Source organism: Octodon degus, unplaced genomic scaffold (genome assembly GCF_000260255.1).
Source record: "Octodon degus isolate 3935 unplaced genomic scaffold, OctDeg1.0 scaffold00005, whole genome shotgun sequence".
Taxonomy (NCBI): Eukaryota; Metazoa; Chordata; class Mammalia; order Rodentia; family Octodontidae; genus Octodon; species Octodon degus.
Genome location: NW_004524581.1, coordinates 33,665,918 through 33,682,261, shown reverse-complemented (window position 1 = coordinate 33,682,261; position 16,344 = coordinate 33,665,918). Strand labels below are relative to the sequence as shown.

The 16,344-nt window shown below is 59.5% G+C and overlaps 2 protein-coding genes across 5 annotated transcripts in view; one reads left to right on the top strand and one right to left on the bottom strand.

Moving 5' to 3' along the window:
* CUNH6orf136 (chromosome unknown C6orf136 homolog) overlaps window positions 1-4,047 on the top strand; it is a 4,422-nt gene extending 375 nt beyond the window's left edge. The window contains exons 2-6 of one of the 2 annotated variants that reach the window (XM_004624338.2): window positions 1,331-1,747; window positions 2,119-2,207; window positions 2,455-2,655; window positions 3,649-3,718; window positions 3,791-4,047. In XM_004624338.2, the coding sequence (XP_004624395.1) occupies window positions 1,331-1,747; window positions 2,119-2,207; window positions 2,455-2,655; window positions 3,649-3,718; window positions 3,791-3,904 (891 nt within the window). In that variant the 3' untranslated portion in view covers window positions 3,905-4,047. The remainder of the gene's footprint in view (window positions 1-1,330; window positions 1,748-2,118; window positions 2,208-2,454; window positions 2,656-3,648; window positions 3,719-3,790) is intronic. The other variant, XM_023721971.1, reaches the window with a different exon arrangement.
* Window positions 4,048-4,066: 19 nt separating this feature from the next.
* Dhx16 (DEAH-box helicase 16) lies at window positions 4,067-16,270 on the bottom strand. 3 transcript variants are annotated; one of them, XM_023721931.1, is made up of 20 exons: window positions 15,933-16,270; window positions 13,729-13,976; window positions 13,458-13,614; window positions 13,211-13,267; window positions 11,354-11,608; window positions 11,058-11,261; window positions 10,785-10,976; window positions 10,248-10,358; window positions 10,016-10,131; window positions 8,634-8,844; window positions 8,366-8,464; window positions 8,128-8,280; window positions 7,001-7,141; window positions 6,737-6,899; window positions 6,440-6,558; window positions 6,295-6,362; window positions 5,255-5,417; window positions 5,011-5,172; window positions 4,756-4,929; window positions 4,067-4,319 (listed from the first exon to the last, which is right to left on the bottom strand). In XM_023721931.1, the coding sequence occupies exons 1-20, from the start codon at window positions 16,137-16,139 to the stop codon at window positions 4,191-4,193; spliced, it is 3,129 nt and encodes a 1,042-aa protein (XP_023577699.1). In that variant the 5' UTR covers window positions 16,140-16,270; the 3' UTR covers window positions 4,067-4,190. The 3 variants fall into 3 exon arrangements, with proteins under 3 accessions (XP_023577699.1, XP_023577701.1, XP_023577704.1); XM_023721933.1 differs by having other exon boundaries at window positions 4,133-4,319; window positions 5,056-5,172; XM_023721936.1 differs by lacking the exon at window positions 5,011-5,172 and having other exon boundaries at window positions 4,133-4,319.
* Window positions 16,271-16,344: the final 74 nt, after the last annotated feature.

The window sequence follows — 16,344 nt, the reverse complement described above, 5'->3', positions numbered from 1 at the left end:
CGTCCAGTTTGCGCTTTCGGGACGGCGCCGGCTGCGAGGCTCCCGACAGCGGGGTCCAGAGCGGCGGCGCCTCTGGGAAGCCGCCCGACGGGAGCCGCTTCCACGGCACGTGGAACGTCAGCGGCTCGGCCGCACGCCGCTTGGCCATGGCCCCGGGCGGGCGGGGCGCGCGAGGGAGGGCGCGGCAGCCGGGCTGGGCTGGCGGCGTCTGGAAGGCGGCCGGGTAGGCGCGCGGGCGGCCCGGACGTTGGGCAGCAACCGGGAAGCGGCTGAGATTCGAACCTGCGCACGGGAGTGCGTGCGCGCCGGCCCAGCGCCGTCTCTGGTTGGTGGAGCCGGCGGGCGCGCTCCCGAGCTCCCTCGCGGCCGGAAGTGAGCGTCGCGGGGAAGGCGGGAAGGCGGGGGCGGGCGGAGCCGGGGGCGGGGCGGCCGTTCAGCGGCTTCGGGCGGGGCTGGGGCTTGGCGCGCGGGTCTCTCTGCCTGCTCCACACTGCGCGGGGCGGCCGGGCCGGGGGCCGCGGCGGGAAGGCGGGAAGGCGGGGGCTCCCGGCGTGGAGCCGTCCACCCTCTGGCCTGGGGGCGGCGGCCGATCTGGAGTCCTGGCGGCAGGGCGCGTCCACGGGGCGCCCGGCCGCGGTGGTTACCTGTTTCTGGAGGTGACTTGAAGGGCAGGGCGGAGGGCGGAGGCCGGCCCGGGGCGTCCACCTGGTCCCCGCCTCGGCCGGGACCGCGAGTGCGTGCCCCGCCCCTGTGCCGGCGCCCGGCGCTCGAGGATGCCCTGCGCTGCAGCAGGACCAGCCCTGACCGCGCTGACCTCCCTCCTCGCAGTCGCGCCGCGACGCGGGTGCCCGCCGCTGGCCTGCTGGCGTGCAAAGGCATGACATCCTTGGTCCGTTCATTGCTCCGCTCCTTGTGTGCGAGGAGCCAGGAGCGTGCGGGCGGGAGCCGAGACACTGGGCTGACGCTGGCTGGGCCTCTCCCTGCGCGCCGGCCTCCAGCTCCTGGGGCGGCGGAGACTGCCTTAGTTCGTGCAGTTACGGGGAGCTTGCTGCTCCTGTCCTTAGTGTGTATTTCCGCGGTTCTCGCTGGGGGAGGTGGCACTGGCCCCCAGCAGTGCCGGATGCAGATCAAAGGTGCTGGTAGTATTTGGGGGAGCCGCCCTGCCCACCTCTACTTCACTGCAGCCGCTTTCCTCCCCTTTGTAGAAGCGGTGGAGATAAGTCCATCCTTTTTGTTGGTGGGGTTGGAGGAAGCCAGCAGGTGAGGAGAGAGCTTGGATGACAGCACTGGACCTACGGTTTTTCACTTTTTCCTTGTTGTGTCTCCTCAGGACCAGCTTTGTCCACGGACCCCCCCTTTCCCACCCCTTTGGTCCCACTGCACAGCAGCCACTTCCCCATTGACTCCTCTTCCTCGGCCCCCCGCACCCCGCTGTCCCCCCATCTGCTGCCCTGCTGGCCGGCCTCGTCCCCCACCTTCCCCACTGCCTCTCCCCCAGGTCCAGGTGCTTGCCTCCCCTTGGCTGGTTGTCCCACCCGGAAAGGGGGAAGAAGGACCAGGGCCTGAGCTGCACAGCGGCTGCCTGGATGGCCTTAGGAGCCTCTTCGAGGGACCCCCCTGCCCTTATCCCGGGGCCCTGATGCCTTTCCAAGCACACAGGGCTGCCCACCCTGCCCCAGCCACCCGGCCAGGAGACCCTAGCATGGAGGAGCACCTGGCTGTTATGCATGAGAGGCTGCGGCAAGAGGTGAGACAGTGGGAGTGGATAGGGTTTGCAGGTAATCCTTGGAAACTGCATCATCTGCTGACAGCTTTGGTAGAACTGCAAGGCAGGTGTGGCACTGGGCTATGGCTATGGTTTCAATTCAGGGCTGCTGGGGGCTTAGGGTTAGCTCAGTTGTCTAAGCGCCTGCTGGGGCAACCCAGGCAGGCACAGGAGACCGTGGTTCAGTCCCCAGCTCCCCAAGCCTTATCAGACGTGCCCTTTTCATTTAAGGGATGCTAAGGATGGGATGCAATGACCTTTCCTTCAGAGGAGAGAATGAGGGCCTAAAAGTAGGAAAACAACAGGATCATCTTTCCTTTGTCACGGAATTGACACCATCTTTTTCTGTCCAGCTTCCCAACCTATTACTTCACTCCCACGACTATACTTTGTATTCACCGGACGTGGAATTCATCAATGAGATTCTGAACATTCGTACCAAGTGAGAACTGGGGCACTGGAAAGGCCTTGGGCAAAGCAAGTGCTTCTCCACCCTTCCACTTCTCAGAGATCCCGGCTGCTTCATACACCTCCTCCCCATTCCTCAGACAGAAGCCAGTTTGGGTTTCCCCACTCTTCTTTTTTTTTTTTTTTGGGCGGTACCGCGGATTGAACTCAGGCAAGCACTTACTCTACTGAGCTATCTTTCCAGACCTTAAAGAGATTTCTTTCCTGTCCCTTCTTCCCAGGGGCCGGTCATGGTACATTCTGTCACTGACTCTCTGCCGCTTCCTGGCCTGGAACTACTTTGCACAACTCCGGCTGGAGGTCCTCCAGTTGACTCGCCACCCAGAGAACTGGACCCTGCAGGCCCGGTGGCGGCTCGTAGGGCTTCCCATCCATATGCTCTTTCTGCGTTTCTACAAGCGTGACAAAGTGGAGCTTTACCAGTAAGAAGTGGGAAAGGGTTCTAGGGTATACAGCAAGAGCTTGTCTCAAAAAACAAAACAACAACAATGAGACAATGGGCTGGGGAGATAGCTCAGAGGCACAAGCACCTACCTACGTGGTAAGCACAAGGATCTGAGTTTGATCCCTGGTCCTGCATGCTGTGCACTCTCAGCCCTGGATCCTCCGGCACACTGTCTCAGCCTTGAATGCAGGTACCCACTGTGCGGCCCAGGAACCAGGTGTGGTGTTGAACCCCTATAATCCTCAGCTCTCAGGAGGTTGAGACAGGAGGATCTCTGAGTTGAGACCAGCCTGGTGGCTACACAAGTGAGCACAAGCCCAGCCCAAACTGCATAGCGAGACCCTGTCTCAAAAAAAAAAGCATGATGGTCTGTGCCTGTAATCCCCATACTCAGGAGGCTGAGGCAAGAGGATCTTTGTGAGTTGGGATGAGTCTGGGCTACAAAGTAAGCTTAAGGCCAGTCTGAACTGCAGAGACCCTGTCTCAAACAGGCAAAAGAAGAAAAAGTAGTGAAAAGGCCGGGCTCACCCTGCAAGTGCTTCCCTAATCGTCCCTCGGTGAGACAGTCTTTGACCTCCTCTGACTGGAGGATAGGGAGCTCTGAACTGCTTCTTCATGCACTGTCACCTGGTACATGGTAGACGCTCAAGGCACTGAACAAATTAAAGGGGTTGCCTCCTGCTAGACTTCACCAGCCCAGCTAAGTGCCAGCCAGGCGTTTGGCCAGTAGACTCCAGTGACCATTTGCTTCTGCCACGCCGTGTGAGCGCTGAAATTTCCTGGCCCCAAACTTTGCACACAGCGCAACCACCTGCAGGTGTCTAAAAAATGCAGGAGGCAGCCAGTCTGCCATAGGTGCTCATGCTGCGCCATGAACGGATTCGTCACAACTCCCCACGGGACTGCAGCAAGGGTAGGACTCTCAGAACAGATGCTTATGCTTCGGGTCTCCCTTTGGCTCCCTCCCCAGGACCTACGATGCCTACTCCACCTTCTACCTGAACTCCAAAGGCCTCATCTGCCGGCATCACTTGGACAAGGTAAGTCTTGGCCAGGAGGGGTGAAGTGGGCCGAGTGTGTGCCCAGCCCGGCAGCCTGCCCTCTCCCCACAGCTGATGCCAACACACTCGCCGACCTCCCCTGTGAAGAAGCTGCTGGTGGGTGCCCTGGTGGCACTGGGGCTGTTGGAGCAGGAACCCAGCCTACATGTGTGCCCCAAGGCCTGAGCGGGAGGCTGGCGGAGGCCCTGAAGTTGTGCTGCGTGCGCACAGGAGCAGGGGCCAGGACCCCTGTCCGTAACGCTGCTGTGTATTTCACTTGTACATAATAAATTAAGTGTTGTAAAAAAATAAATAAATAAAGAGTTGTGATAAGGAAGCTCACATGGTACTTTCTCTGGATCCCAAAAAGTCCCACAAGCTTTATTCCAAAAATAATTTTATTTAATAGCTATCAAAATAATGTATAGAAAGCAGAGGAGGAGCTGCTGCCGGCTCCACACGCAGCCCCGCGCTAGCCTAGCTCTTCTCGTGTCTTGCCTAGCTTTTTGGGCATTTTCTTGGCGTGGGAATCCTCTAGCTCCTTGGCCTTGTAGTAGTGGGGAGCCACCTCCAGGAGCCAGCTGCTCTCGATCTCCAGCACCTGCAAGAGAGGGACTGCTGGGGCCCCTTTGCAATGCAGGACCTTAAGTGTGTGGTCGGACAAAGGCTCTTTTCTCTGACTGCTGGGCCAGGGTGGCAGCTTTGTCAAGCCCTATGGGGAAATCTGTGACAGAAGCCAGCGCAGAAAATGGCCAGGGGTTGGGGAGATGGCTCAGTGGCATAAGCGCCTGCCTGGCAAACACAAGGTCCTGAATTCTATCCACAGTACTACAAAAAAAAAAAAAAGCCAGGACTGATGCTACCTGCTTGCCAGGACAGCCCTGCGCCTTGAACACATTAGAGACGTGGGTGACCATGTCCTTACAGGTGAGCGACAGGTGGAGCCTTGGGAGAGGTCAGCAGGCATCTGTCTGTCCGACTGGACATTAAGCTAGTGACTGCGGTTTCCATCAGGCTTGGGCAGGCCACTCCCCTACCTGTCGCATAAACTCCTTGGTGGTCAGGACGAGCTCATGGTAGAGCAGCCAGCGTGGCTGCTGCTCAAAGAGGGAGGAGTTGGGGTGAATGAACACTGTCTGCTGCTGCTTGACCGTGCGGTAGCCGCTGCGTGTCAGCCGAGCCGTGTGGTAGAAGTAGCCCGCAGTGATGGCCTAGAGACGAGGCAGCAGGACGCACTCAGCTCGCTGCCTTTCGCTTCAGCAGGCGTCAGAGCCCGAGGACGCGCCGCTGACCTTGCGCACGCGCACGTAGTCGCCCTGGCAGGAGCTGAGTCCCACCTCCACGCGCTCCAGAAGCCCCTCTAGCTGCTCGCGCACGTCCCGGGCCCGGCGCATGGAGCGGAACTGCACGAAGTTCTCGTAGCACCACTGGGAGGAGTAGCCGCTCTCTGCCCACTGTGGGAGGGCGGGCCCTGAGCACAGGACAGGCCTGCTGCCACCCCACAGCCCGCAGCCCCCCTCCACCCAGCGCCCCGACCTGCGTGTACACGTTCAGCAGAACCAGGTGGTCCCCCCCAGGCAGGAAGAAATTGACACGGGCGTTGTCGGCATGGACAACCTTGTCCTTGGGTCGGTAGAAGATGGAGTTGTTGACAGACAGCATGGCGGCCACTGTCAGAATCTCCTCTGAGCAGCTGTACCTGGCAGGAGAGGCAGAGGATGAGCACAAAGCGAAAACCACGGGAAAGAGAACCCTGGGGGTTAGGCGTCCTGGTGGGCAGCACCCTCCACGCAGACAGTCCATGTGGAACCGTCCTCCACTGGGTGACCAGGACAGTGTATTCAGAAGAGGGTGCAAGGGGCCGAGGAGATGGCTCAGCGGAATACACGCTTCCCTGGCAAGTGCAAGGGCCTGAGTTCAATCCCCGGTTCCGCCAAAAACAAAAACAGAAAAGGGTGCAGACAGCTTGTCTTCTCTTGGGTAACACAGTCTGAGTCCCAGCCCCTTCCACTTGAGCTACACTCCCAGCCACTTTATTTTTATTTTACTGTATCTATTTTCTTGAGACAGAGTCTACTAAGTTGCCTAGGCTGGCCTTGAACTTGCAATCTTCCTGTGTCAGCCTACCAAGTAGCTGGGATTCAGAAACTTGGCTACCATACCTGGCCACTGTCCTTGGCAACTTAATGTGCTTTGTTTTTGTGGAACTGGGATTGAGCCCAGAGCCTCTGCACTGAGTTGCATCCCCACCCTCCTTGGTGAGACAGGGTTTCTAAGTCACTAACTTGTCCACACTGGGCTCAGACTTGTGATGTCTCGCCTCAGCTTCCCAGAGTGCTGGGATCATAGGTGTGGACCACCACATCTAGCTCAACATGTTCAAGACGGGGCCATAATTGACAGGTCTCACTCTGGGCAGCTTGAACCACCAGTGCTACACACAGGACTGCCTCATTGGTTGACTTTTTATATAAAAAGACCAAAAAGAGGTTCAAATTGGCAGAGATGTGTCAATAACCTACATCATGAAGCCCACCCAGCTCATACACAAGGGCCCAGGTGTGGTCAAGGCTTACTTCTCTGAGGCCAAGATCATCTTAGACAGCATGGGGTCCACAGGCAGCTCCGCCATCTTCCGCCCAGACTGAGGAGAGGGAAGCCATGTGACACTAGTTCTCCAGGCCCCTGCCTGCCCCCCACTGCCCCCAAACCAGCCCTCACCGTGGTGAGCTCCCCAAGGTGGTTGAGGGCTCCCAGGGCATAGAGTTGCTCCAGCGCCAGCAGTAGGGTCTCATACGGCGGAGGGTCCAGAAAATCGAAGTGCATTAGGTCGTGGATCCCTGGGGCAGTGGGAGTGACAGGTGAGCGCAGGCAGGCCAGCAACCCCAGCCCAACCTGGGGCTCGGGTCACTGGTCACCTCGGCTTTTTTTTTTTGCTGGGACCCAGGGATTGAACTCAGGCCCTTGTGCTTGCCAGGCACACGCTCACTCAACTGAGCTATCTCCGCGGCCCCTCACCTAGGCTCTTAAGCAGCAGCACAACATTGCCGAGGCTGGTCCTCTGGATCTCAGGCACTGTGGTCTCCTCTAGCTCGTGCTGATAGGCCCAGGCTGTGTACAGGCGGAAGCACTTCCCTGCTGCTACCCGGCCCGCCCGGCCAGCCCGCTGGTTGGCAGAGGCCTGGTCATGGAGGAGACAAGGGTTAGGGCAGTGCCCATGCATGATTCTGGGGCCTCCCAGCTCGGGGGCATCTGCTGGTCCACCGCAGACACCAGGCTCACCTTGCTACAAGGTGTGACTGTGAGCGACTCCATGCCAGTGCGCGGGTTGTAGCTCTTCTGCTTGCAGAAGCCTGGGTCGAGCACGTAAATGATGCCCTCAATGGTGAGTGATGTCTCTGCAATGTTTGTTGCCACGACCACCTGAGGGAGAGGCCTCAGGTCACTCTGACATTTCTCCCACTGACCTGGGGGCACGGAGACATCCAGGGCCCCCACCTTGAGATGGGACACGGGGTATCCAGGTTCCTAATCCCTCTTCTCCCATGGCTTTCCTGTCACGTCCCCCTGATAAGTATCCCTACTTCTGCTCCCATCCCTCATCACAGGGTATCCTGAACTGTCTGTCTTTAAGGAGTATAAAGCTGTCGCCTCCTGCCCAGGCAGCTCTCTCGAAGTCATCCAGGACCCCAAGTCAGAGCCCCGCTTGGAGCCCTTGCTGGCTGGCTTCCCTGCCCTTCAGAGTAGCCCAGCTCCCCCGCAAGGCGCCCTAGTCCCTGCTGCTCCTCACCTGCTGAAGTCTTCCTGACAGCTCGGGGACGCCAAGGAGGGATGTCCTGCTCTTGCCCATCCCACTTGTGCCCACCTCCTGGCAGCTCCTACTACAACCCTACACTAGGACTTTGTGTGGTCACAGCCTCCACAGACGGCCTGGCTGATGAAGGGAAGGACTCTGCTCTGCTCTTCAGGGACATGGCCCACCAACCCCGGCACCAGAGGGGCCCAGCACTTCTCCCCAGTTCCAGGCGTGCATTCCCCCAGCTCCCCACCAGTGTTCCCCTCTCCACTCAGAATCCTCCACTGCCACCCACTGGACTGTAGTCTGAGCCCCTTGGCCAATATGGGAGGCCAGCGCTTCGGTTCTGTAGTGCTGTGCCTTGTACGCGCACCCACACCCCCGCGCGTGGCCCGGGCCTGCCTGTCTCCCCACAGGGCCGGTACTGAACCCACCTCACCCCTGCACCTCTGCAGTGCTGAGGCCCCAGCCATGCACTCTGGTGTTGCTGGGTCACCTCCCCAGCCCCCTGCGAGGCCCAGCTGCTCCTCCACCATGTCTGTGGCAGCGTCAGCACCCACCTTCTGCCTCACCACCCGACTGGGAAGGCGAGCAGAGCAGTCTCTCCACTGACCTTGCGGGCGCCCGGTGGTGTGGGCTGGAAGATTCGGGCCTGCATGTCTGAGGGCAGATTGGCGTAGATGGGTAGCACCAGCAGTTCACGGATCTTGGAGCCCAGGCGGCGACAGCGGTCCTGGAGCATCTCGCAGGCAGCCTCAATCTCTTCCTGGTTGGGACAGAAGGCCAGGGCTGTGCAGTCCCAAGTGGGCACCATCTCCCTGGATCTACCACCCCGTGCCCACACACCACACCTGCCCAGTCAGGAACACCAGGATATCCCCGGGGGGCTGAGTCACATGGATCTGCAGCACTGAAACCACACAGGCCTCCAGGTAGTCAGCCTCAGGAGCCTGAGGGGGCAAGAGGCAGATGGCAGTCACGTGTCCAGGACACTCCTCCCGCTCAGCAGGACCCCCGCAGGCACCCCTGTAGATTTGCCATCCCAACTCTCTCTCCTCTCCTGAGCTCAAAGGCCCCATTTTGTTGGAGGCACACAGCCTACCTCTCCCAAAGGCACACCTTGGTATAAAAGATGTCCACAGGAAACCTGCGGCCAGGGATTCGGAAGACTGGGGCATCATCAAAGAAGGTAGAAAATCTGGCAGTGTCCAGCGTGGCTGAGGCCACCAGAACCTTGAGCTCAGGGCGGAAGCGAGCAACGTCCTTGATTAACCCGAAGAGAACGTCTGTGTGCAGAGTCCGCTCATGTGCCTCATCCACCATCACCACGCTGGGGAAGGGATGGCGGCGGTGAGGGACATGCACCAGGGCTGTACGCCAGCTGAGTGCGGTGAGCCTAAGGCCCTTGGGAAGGACCTGAGGCGGGTTCTCTGCTACCTGGCCCTGGCTGAACAGGGCACTGAGGCTGGAGACCAGGGCAGGGACAGGTCAAGGACCTGGACAAATCTAGTACCTGCCTGGGGCCGGTGCCAGCCTGGACGCTGCATGCCCCCAGCTCCTACCTGCCTCAGCTCTGCGTATGGCCCCCTCCTCTCCTGGGTCCATTCTTTGGTCTTCTGAGTGGCATCAGAAACCAAAGGAGTTTGTCCCACCCCACCTCGATGCACTCAACCCTGATGGGCAGTGAAGGCCTCAGGTGATGCAGAGCCCAGAAAGCCACCAGGCACCAGACGGGTCCACTTGGGTCTTGGAGATCCGGGCAAGAGACTGAAGGGCCCAAAGTCACAGCCTACTAGCTGGACACAGTGGCATCAACCTACAATCCCCACACCTGGGAGGCTGAAGTGCAAGGACAGCCAAACCCAAATCTGATCTGGGCAATCTAACAAGCCCTTTATCTCAATAAATAAAAACGTATTTGGGGATGTTGCTCTGTGTGAAGGCCTGGCTTCAATTCCCAGTACCGAGGGGAAAGGCAGACAGCACCCATCCCCGCATCCTTCCCCACTCCACTCATGCTCAGCCAGTCACAGAGGGAGCCCGAAGCCTGCTGAGGACCAAGGGCTGGGTCCTGGGCACCAGATGGCCACCTCCAGCCCTCTGCCCCCTAGAGATCTTGGCCTTGAGCCCATCGTCTCCCACAGGACTGGTCCACTTGGGTCTTGGAGATCCCTTTCCCCACAGGACTTGGCTGTGCCTGGAACTCTCCCTCCGCGCTGAGCCCCAGTACCCCCAGTACTCCTGAATACCCTTACATGCTCTGCTTGTGGCACACAGGACCCCCAGCCCCACTTGCTCTGCCACCCTGGATCTCTGAATCCTGAAAATGAACAAGGAGAGCGATGCGAGGGCAGGCGGCTTTCTGTTCCAGCTCAGGGACCCAAGGTTGCTTTAGGACCATTTGACTGACAGATACTGAAGACAGTGATGGAGAAAAAAAAAAGACCGATGGAGGCGGCGGCAGTCCGGAGGTGGGAGGCGGGCTGCGGAGGGCCTCACACCTGTAGCTGGCCAGGTCGGGCTCGGAGAGGAACTCGCGGAGCAGCATCCCGTCTGTCATGTAGCGCAGGACTGTCCGCTCTGACGTGCAGTCCTCAAAGCGGATGCTATAGCCAACCTAGTCAAGAAGCCACAGGCCAGCAAACGTGAGCTGCTGCCCTGCCAGGGGAGCTGTGAAAGGGGGTCTGGGCCCCAGAAGCGAGGGTCCCCTCACCTGCATCCCCCTGAGCCCACCTCATTCCCCAGCTTCACACCCATCTCTCGGGCCACACGGGCGGCCACACTCATGGCGGCCACTCTGCGGGGCTGGGTGCAGGCGATCTTCATACCCTTCTTGGTGTAACCCTAAGTGAGGAAAGAGAAAGAAGGAGTTTCCTTGCTAAATCTGTCCCCTGGCGCCCAGCCACAACACAGAGATAGAAGCTGCAAAAGCCAGGTGGAAGGGGAGAGGCAGGAACAGAACGGACTCAAGACCACAGGGGCCATATGCTGCTAGGCATGGGCATGGCAGGGACAGAAGAGCTGAGCACACCCGAAAGCAAAGCAAGGCAAAGAGCGAGGGAGGGAAAGGAAGACCTCTTCCGCCCATTCAGAGGCCGCGGCTGCGCTGCTGAGTCAGGGCAGAGGCACCCCACGCGCCCCGCTGTCCACCCTCCGTCAACCTGAAGGCTCCAAAGCCTGCCAGGCAGGAGCACCGCTAGGGTCGGAGGACGTGGGCCTTACTTCGCACGGAGGCGGCAAGCAGAGGGCAACCGGCAGGGCCATACATACCTCCTCAAACAGGTACTGCGGGATCTGTGTGGTCTTCCCCGAGCCCGTCTCACCCTCGATGATGAGGACCTGGTGCTGCGCCACAGCAGCCAGCAGCTCCTCCCGGAAGGGGAACACGGGGAGGCTGCGGCGCACAGCCTGGATGCACTCCTTCTGCTGCGCTTGCGCCGACGCCGCCGGGGCTGCGGGCTCCTGCGGGACAGGCAGTGAGGCCGGGCCTGGGGGCGCCCGCGGGCCTCCAGTCCTGCCAGTCGGCTGGGCGCGCCCGCTCACCTCATCGCCCTGGAGCTGCGTGGCACGCACGAACTCGATGGTCTCCTCCTCCTCCAGCACCAGCTGGTACTGCGGCTCCTGCGAGCCCGCATCGCGGGCCCCGAACCTTAGAGCCGCGGCGCCCAGGCGCGCCTCCTCCCAGCGCCGCTGCTCTTCCCCGGGCGCTCCAGACTCCTCCTCCACCAGGTCCGCGGGGCGGGCTGGCTGCGGAGAGGCGGCGGTGAGGGGGGGGGGTCGCCCCGCCTGGGGTCCCCACCAGCCGCCCGCCAGTCGCCATTCGGGCCGGCTCCCCTCACCTGTCCGCGGGTCTCTTTGGGCATGTGGTAGCGGTTGGTGGCCTCCAGCTTCTCCTGCTCTCCGGCAGCCCGGTACTCCCGGGCCAGGTCCCGCACCCGCCGCTTGTACCTGAGCTCGCGCCGCTCGTGGCGGCTCAGCTCCACACCCCCGAAGAGGAACTCCTCATCGGCCAGCTCGGCCTCCAGGTCCTCCAGCTTCTCGCGCTCCCGCTTCGCCAGGTACTCTCGGCGGGACTTCTTCCGCAGCTCCGGGACCTGGCGCGGGCGGACATCCGGGGCCTGTCTCTTCCGAGGCAGAGCCCCGCGCGCCTCCCACCGTCCCACCAGGCTGGGAGGACCAGGGTGGTATGGCCCGTGGCCCACATGACACCTCTCCCACTAGACGCTGGCTGGACACTCCTGGATACTCGTCCACAGGGCAATTATTTGGGCACCATTTTTTGGTACACTTTAGTCTGTATTTTTCAAATTATTGGGAAGGGAAAAAACAGGCTGATTCGTTTTTTGGTTGGTGCCTGGGCTTGAATGCACAGCCTTTGCATTAAGCCACAACCAACCCCTTTCTAATTTTGAGAAAGGATCACAATAAGTCACTGCATGGGTTGGCCTTGAACTTGTGACTCTCTGGCTTGAACCTGTCCAGTGCTGGAGTTACAAGGGTGTATCACCATGCCCATCGAGTGGTTTTTTTTGTTTGTTTGTTTTTTAAAGATATGGGCAATAGCCAGGTACAGCAACACATGCCTATAACCTCAGCACTCTGAAAGGCTGAGGTAGGATTTCAAGTTCAAACCCAGCCTGGGGGGAAAAAAAAAGAAAGAAAATCAAACCCAGCCTGGGCAATTTAGCGAGACTCTATGCCAAAAAAATAAAGGGAGGGGGCTGGGGTTGTAGCTCAATGCCACACACACACACACACACACACACACACTTGAAAGGTTTAGCAGTGCTTGCTAAAGCCACCAGCTGAAAGCGCAGACGGGGCACTGTTCCAGCAGGCGCACAGCTACGTCTCCCAGTGGGCTACATAAGGTGCCCATCACTGCCCAAGAGGGGACCCTGCCACAATGGTTTAATCTGAACCCAGAAAAGCTTTAGACCCAGGTTAAAGCAGACACAGGGATTAGAACTTAACACGGCACGCTAAGGATCAGGCAGGTCCAAGATGCAGGCTGCTGCTAGATGGGAGGGAGAACACCAAAACCAGGCCGAGGCCAGGACCAAAGGCTGCTGTGCGAGCCGACTGCAGCCAGGCTGGTAAGACAGGCAGGAGTCTGCAGGCTGCCGCAGCAGACCCACATCACGACGGGCAGGACAGGAAGCACCCTGATCAGGAGAGGCCCGAGGCCCCTGGGCCATGCTCAGAGCCCCAGGTTTCGAACATCTGGGGAATCTACATGTGGCTCTACTTGTCAAGGCCAGGCCTCCAGAACCCCCCGCTTCCAGCCTCATGCCATGACAGCCCAGTCCAGGTCCCTGCTGAGCAGGAAGACCAACTTGGGAACTCATGGGGAGACTAACATATGGGGGTGTCTGGAGATGGCATGGCAAAGCCAAATGGCAGCACCTTACTGGGAAGGTGGACAGCCCTGCCCTGCAGCCACCCAACGACACCTGCCTGCTAGATCTCAGGGCCAGGGGAAGCTGGCTCTGCACTGCCTGCTGCCCAGCATGATTGGGCCTGTGGGAATCAAGCAGCCTCTGTGGTGGGACCCTGCTTTCTCCCTCCTGGATCCACCCCCAGCCACCTCAGCTGCCAGCCACCAGCTCTCTGGGACCCAGTGCCACTCAGCACCACAGCACAACATGAGGTCTTTCCTGGGGCTTCTGCCCTTGGCTCCCTAACCCAGGACTCACCATGGCTTTTCGGTCTTCCTCGGCCATCTTGAGACGCTTCTGAGCCTCCTCATAAGCCTGGGAAAGGAGATGAGGGATGAAGGCTGCATCCACGTCCTCAGGAGGACCCTTCCCTGTTCCCTCTGAATGAGCACTGGAAATGTCCCCTGTGGTAACAGTGGAGGCCACCTTAGGCCTAAATGCATAGGGGTCCTCCTCCACAGGGAGGAGCAGGGGCCTGGAGACAACCAACAGAGGGCCCCAGCACCTTCTTGTCTGACCGCTCCAGGACATTGCGAGTCCGATCTTTGTCCCGCTGCCGGACCCGCTCGGCAAAGGCATCCCGTTCCTCCAGGTCCTGGAGCCGCTCCCGCTCTGTCCTCTCCCACTCATCCTCAGACTCCGGGGTCTTCTCAGCCTGCTGCCTGCTCCCCAAGCCATAACGGGATGAGATGTGATAGGCCAGGGCATCATGGAGGCCCAGCCCGGACTCACAGCCCTTGACCCTGCCTGCATCAGCCCCCTGGCTTCTGACTTACGTCTTCTTCTCGCCCTCAGAAACCGCCGCCTCCTCCTCCTCCTCCTCCTCGTCCTCCTGGCGCTTCTTCCTGAGATGCTTCCTCTTCCTGCGCCTCTTCTGCAGGCTGCTCCCGGCCCTCCCCACAGGTGCCTCGTCACTGTCCTCACTGTCTTCCAGCAGCCTGTACGACCGGCTCTTCTCCAGCAGGGCCCGGGCCTCCCGCTCTGCTGCCCGGGTTGGCTTTTCTACCGCTGCTTTTCGAGGTACCTGAAGGGGGACAGCGGCTGTGACCCCTGCCTTCACCTAGCTTGTTTTTTAATTCTTGGGACACTGAGGATTGAATTCAGCGCCTTGGGCAGACACAGTCCGCACTGAGCTCCACCCCGGCCCAGGACGCGATCTGCAGCTAGCTCCAGTCTGCCTTCGCCGCTGCTCCACGTGTGCAGCAGCTGAAGCAGGCTCCGCAGTTACTGAACTGCTCATTCGTTCCCTTGCGAGGTATCACAGAGGACACAAACCCTGCCTTGGCCAGGTGGAACCCAGCTGCACGGAGGTTCACCCTGGCAACGCGGTGAGGGATTCGACGCGACGGTTGCACACTATGGAGTCGAAGTCCAACACCAAAAAAGAGCGTAATCGCTGCTCTCCTAGAGCTCACAGGCTTACATTCAGCTATCAGCTGCTCCACCCTTCTCATAGCTCTGTTCTTCCCAAGGATTAAGACACTGCTACCCAAAGAGGATGTGCTACAAGGGTTGCTGTTGTGATTATCACTATGTATTTGGTGCAGGGTCGCACTATGCAGCTGGGACTCGTAGTGATCCTGTTTTCAGCCTCCCCAGCACTGGGATTACACATGTGTACCACCATGCCCAGCCTAAGTCGCCAGAGCAGCACATGGTACCGGGGATTGAACCCCAGTCTCTGCACTTGCCTAACGAGGCATTTAGTCTCCTGAGTTATCTCACTGCCCCTTACAAGGGTTATCTGAAAGCAAGCCAGCCAGCCAGCTGGGGAGATGGCTCAGTAGAATAAGCATTTCCCTGGCAAGTGCAAGGGCCTGAGTTCAATCCCTGGTTCTGCCAAAAAAAAAAAAAAAAAAAGAAGAAGAAACGAACTACTAGAGCCTGTAATCCCAGCTCTTGGGAGGCTGTAAACAGGCGAATCACTGAGGCTGATCTAGTAGTGAGACCCTGAACACCCTGTAGACCCTTCCCTAAAATACAAAATAAATAAATAAACGACTAGCCAGGGGCTGGAGACATGGCTCAGTGGTCTAAAGCACCTACTTGAAACAAGCTTGGCAAAGCACAGGGACCTCGGTTGGATCCCCCAGCACCACATGCCAGCCAGCCCCGCCCCCTGGTGGGCTGAGCTGGCCACACACACACACACACACACACACACACACAATAAATAATAAATGTAATAAATAAAAATAAATATTAAAAAAAATAAATAAACGACTAGCCAACAATCAACAATGAGGGATAAGGGGGCCTGGCCCTAGCTCAGGCCTTTAAGTGGCTGCTTCCACAATGCTGTCAGCCTCAGGTTGCTGGAGTTCAAACCTCACACCTCTCCAGCTGGCCAAAAGTGCCCTGAAGGCATTCGAGGAACAAAAAAAAAAAAAAAAAAAAAGACAAAAAAAACCCTTATTCAATGAGGGATAAACCCAGGGCCTCAAAAATGCCGGGCAGGGGCTGGTGAGATGGCTCAGTGATCTAAAGCACCTAATACTTAGAGCTTAGCAAAGCACAGGGACTGCGGTTCAATCCCCCAGCACCACATGCCAGCCCGCCCCGCCCCCTGGTGGACTGAGCTGGCCACACACACACACACACACACACACATAAATAAATAAAAATGCCAGGCAGTTCAATGCATCCTCAGGCCTTTTTATTTTATTCTGAGACACAATCTTACTAAATGGACTACGCTGGCCCCTGGCCCCAAATCAGTGATTCTTCTGCCTCGGCTCCTGCGTAGCCGGGATTACAGATGCGCACTAGCGCTGTTCTGCAACAAGACCAGAACTCAAGGACAGACTGGTGATGGGCAGCAGACACACCACACCCCAGCCCTCGGATCTGCTGGCTTTTCTGAACCTGGCGCCAAGAGCGAGTGAAGCAAGCGCTCCCGGCTGAGCTGAGCGCAGCCAGGCCCTCACCCCGCTCCACCCCTCATAGTCTCGGCCGCCCGCAGACCCCCAGCCCGCCGCACCTTGCTCCACAGCCGCAGCGCGAAGTCCCGCGCCGGCCCGTCCAGGTCCAGGGTGTCGGTGTCGCGCAGGCGCTGCACGAACTCCTCGGCCGAGGCGCAGCGCTGCGCAGTCCCGATGAGGAACTGGGCCACATGCCGCTCGCTCAGCCCCAGCACGGCGTGCAGCTCCTCCTGCACCCAGCGCTCCAGGGCCGCCGGCACCGCCATGGCCGCCGCGCCCCGCGCCCACCCGCGGCGGGCACACGGCCCCGCGGACACCGGGCCGGCCGAAGGCCCGGAGCCCGGGCGAGGCCTCAGATGCCCTCAAGGGCCGGCGCAGCGCCTCGGCCTCGGTTTTCAGCGGCACCGCGCCGTCCGGTACCGAAGCGAAGCCGGAAGGGGTTGTTCCACTTCCGCCTCGCGCTACGGTGTC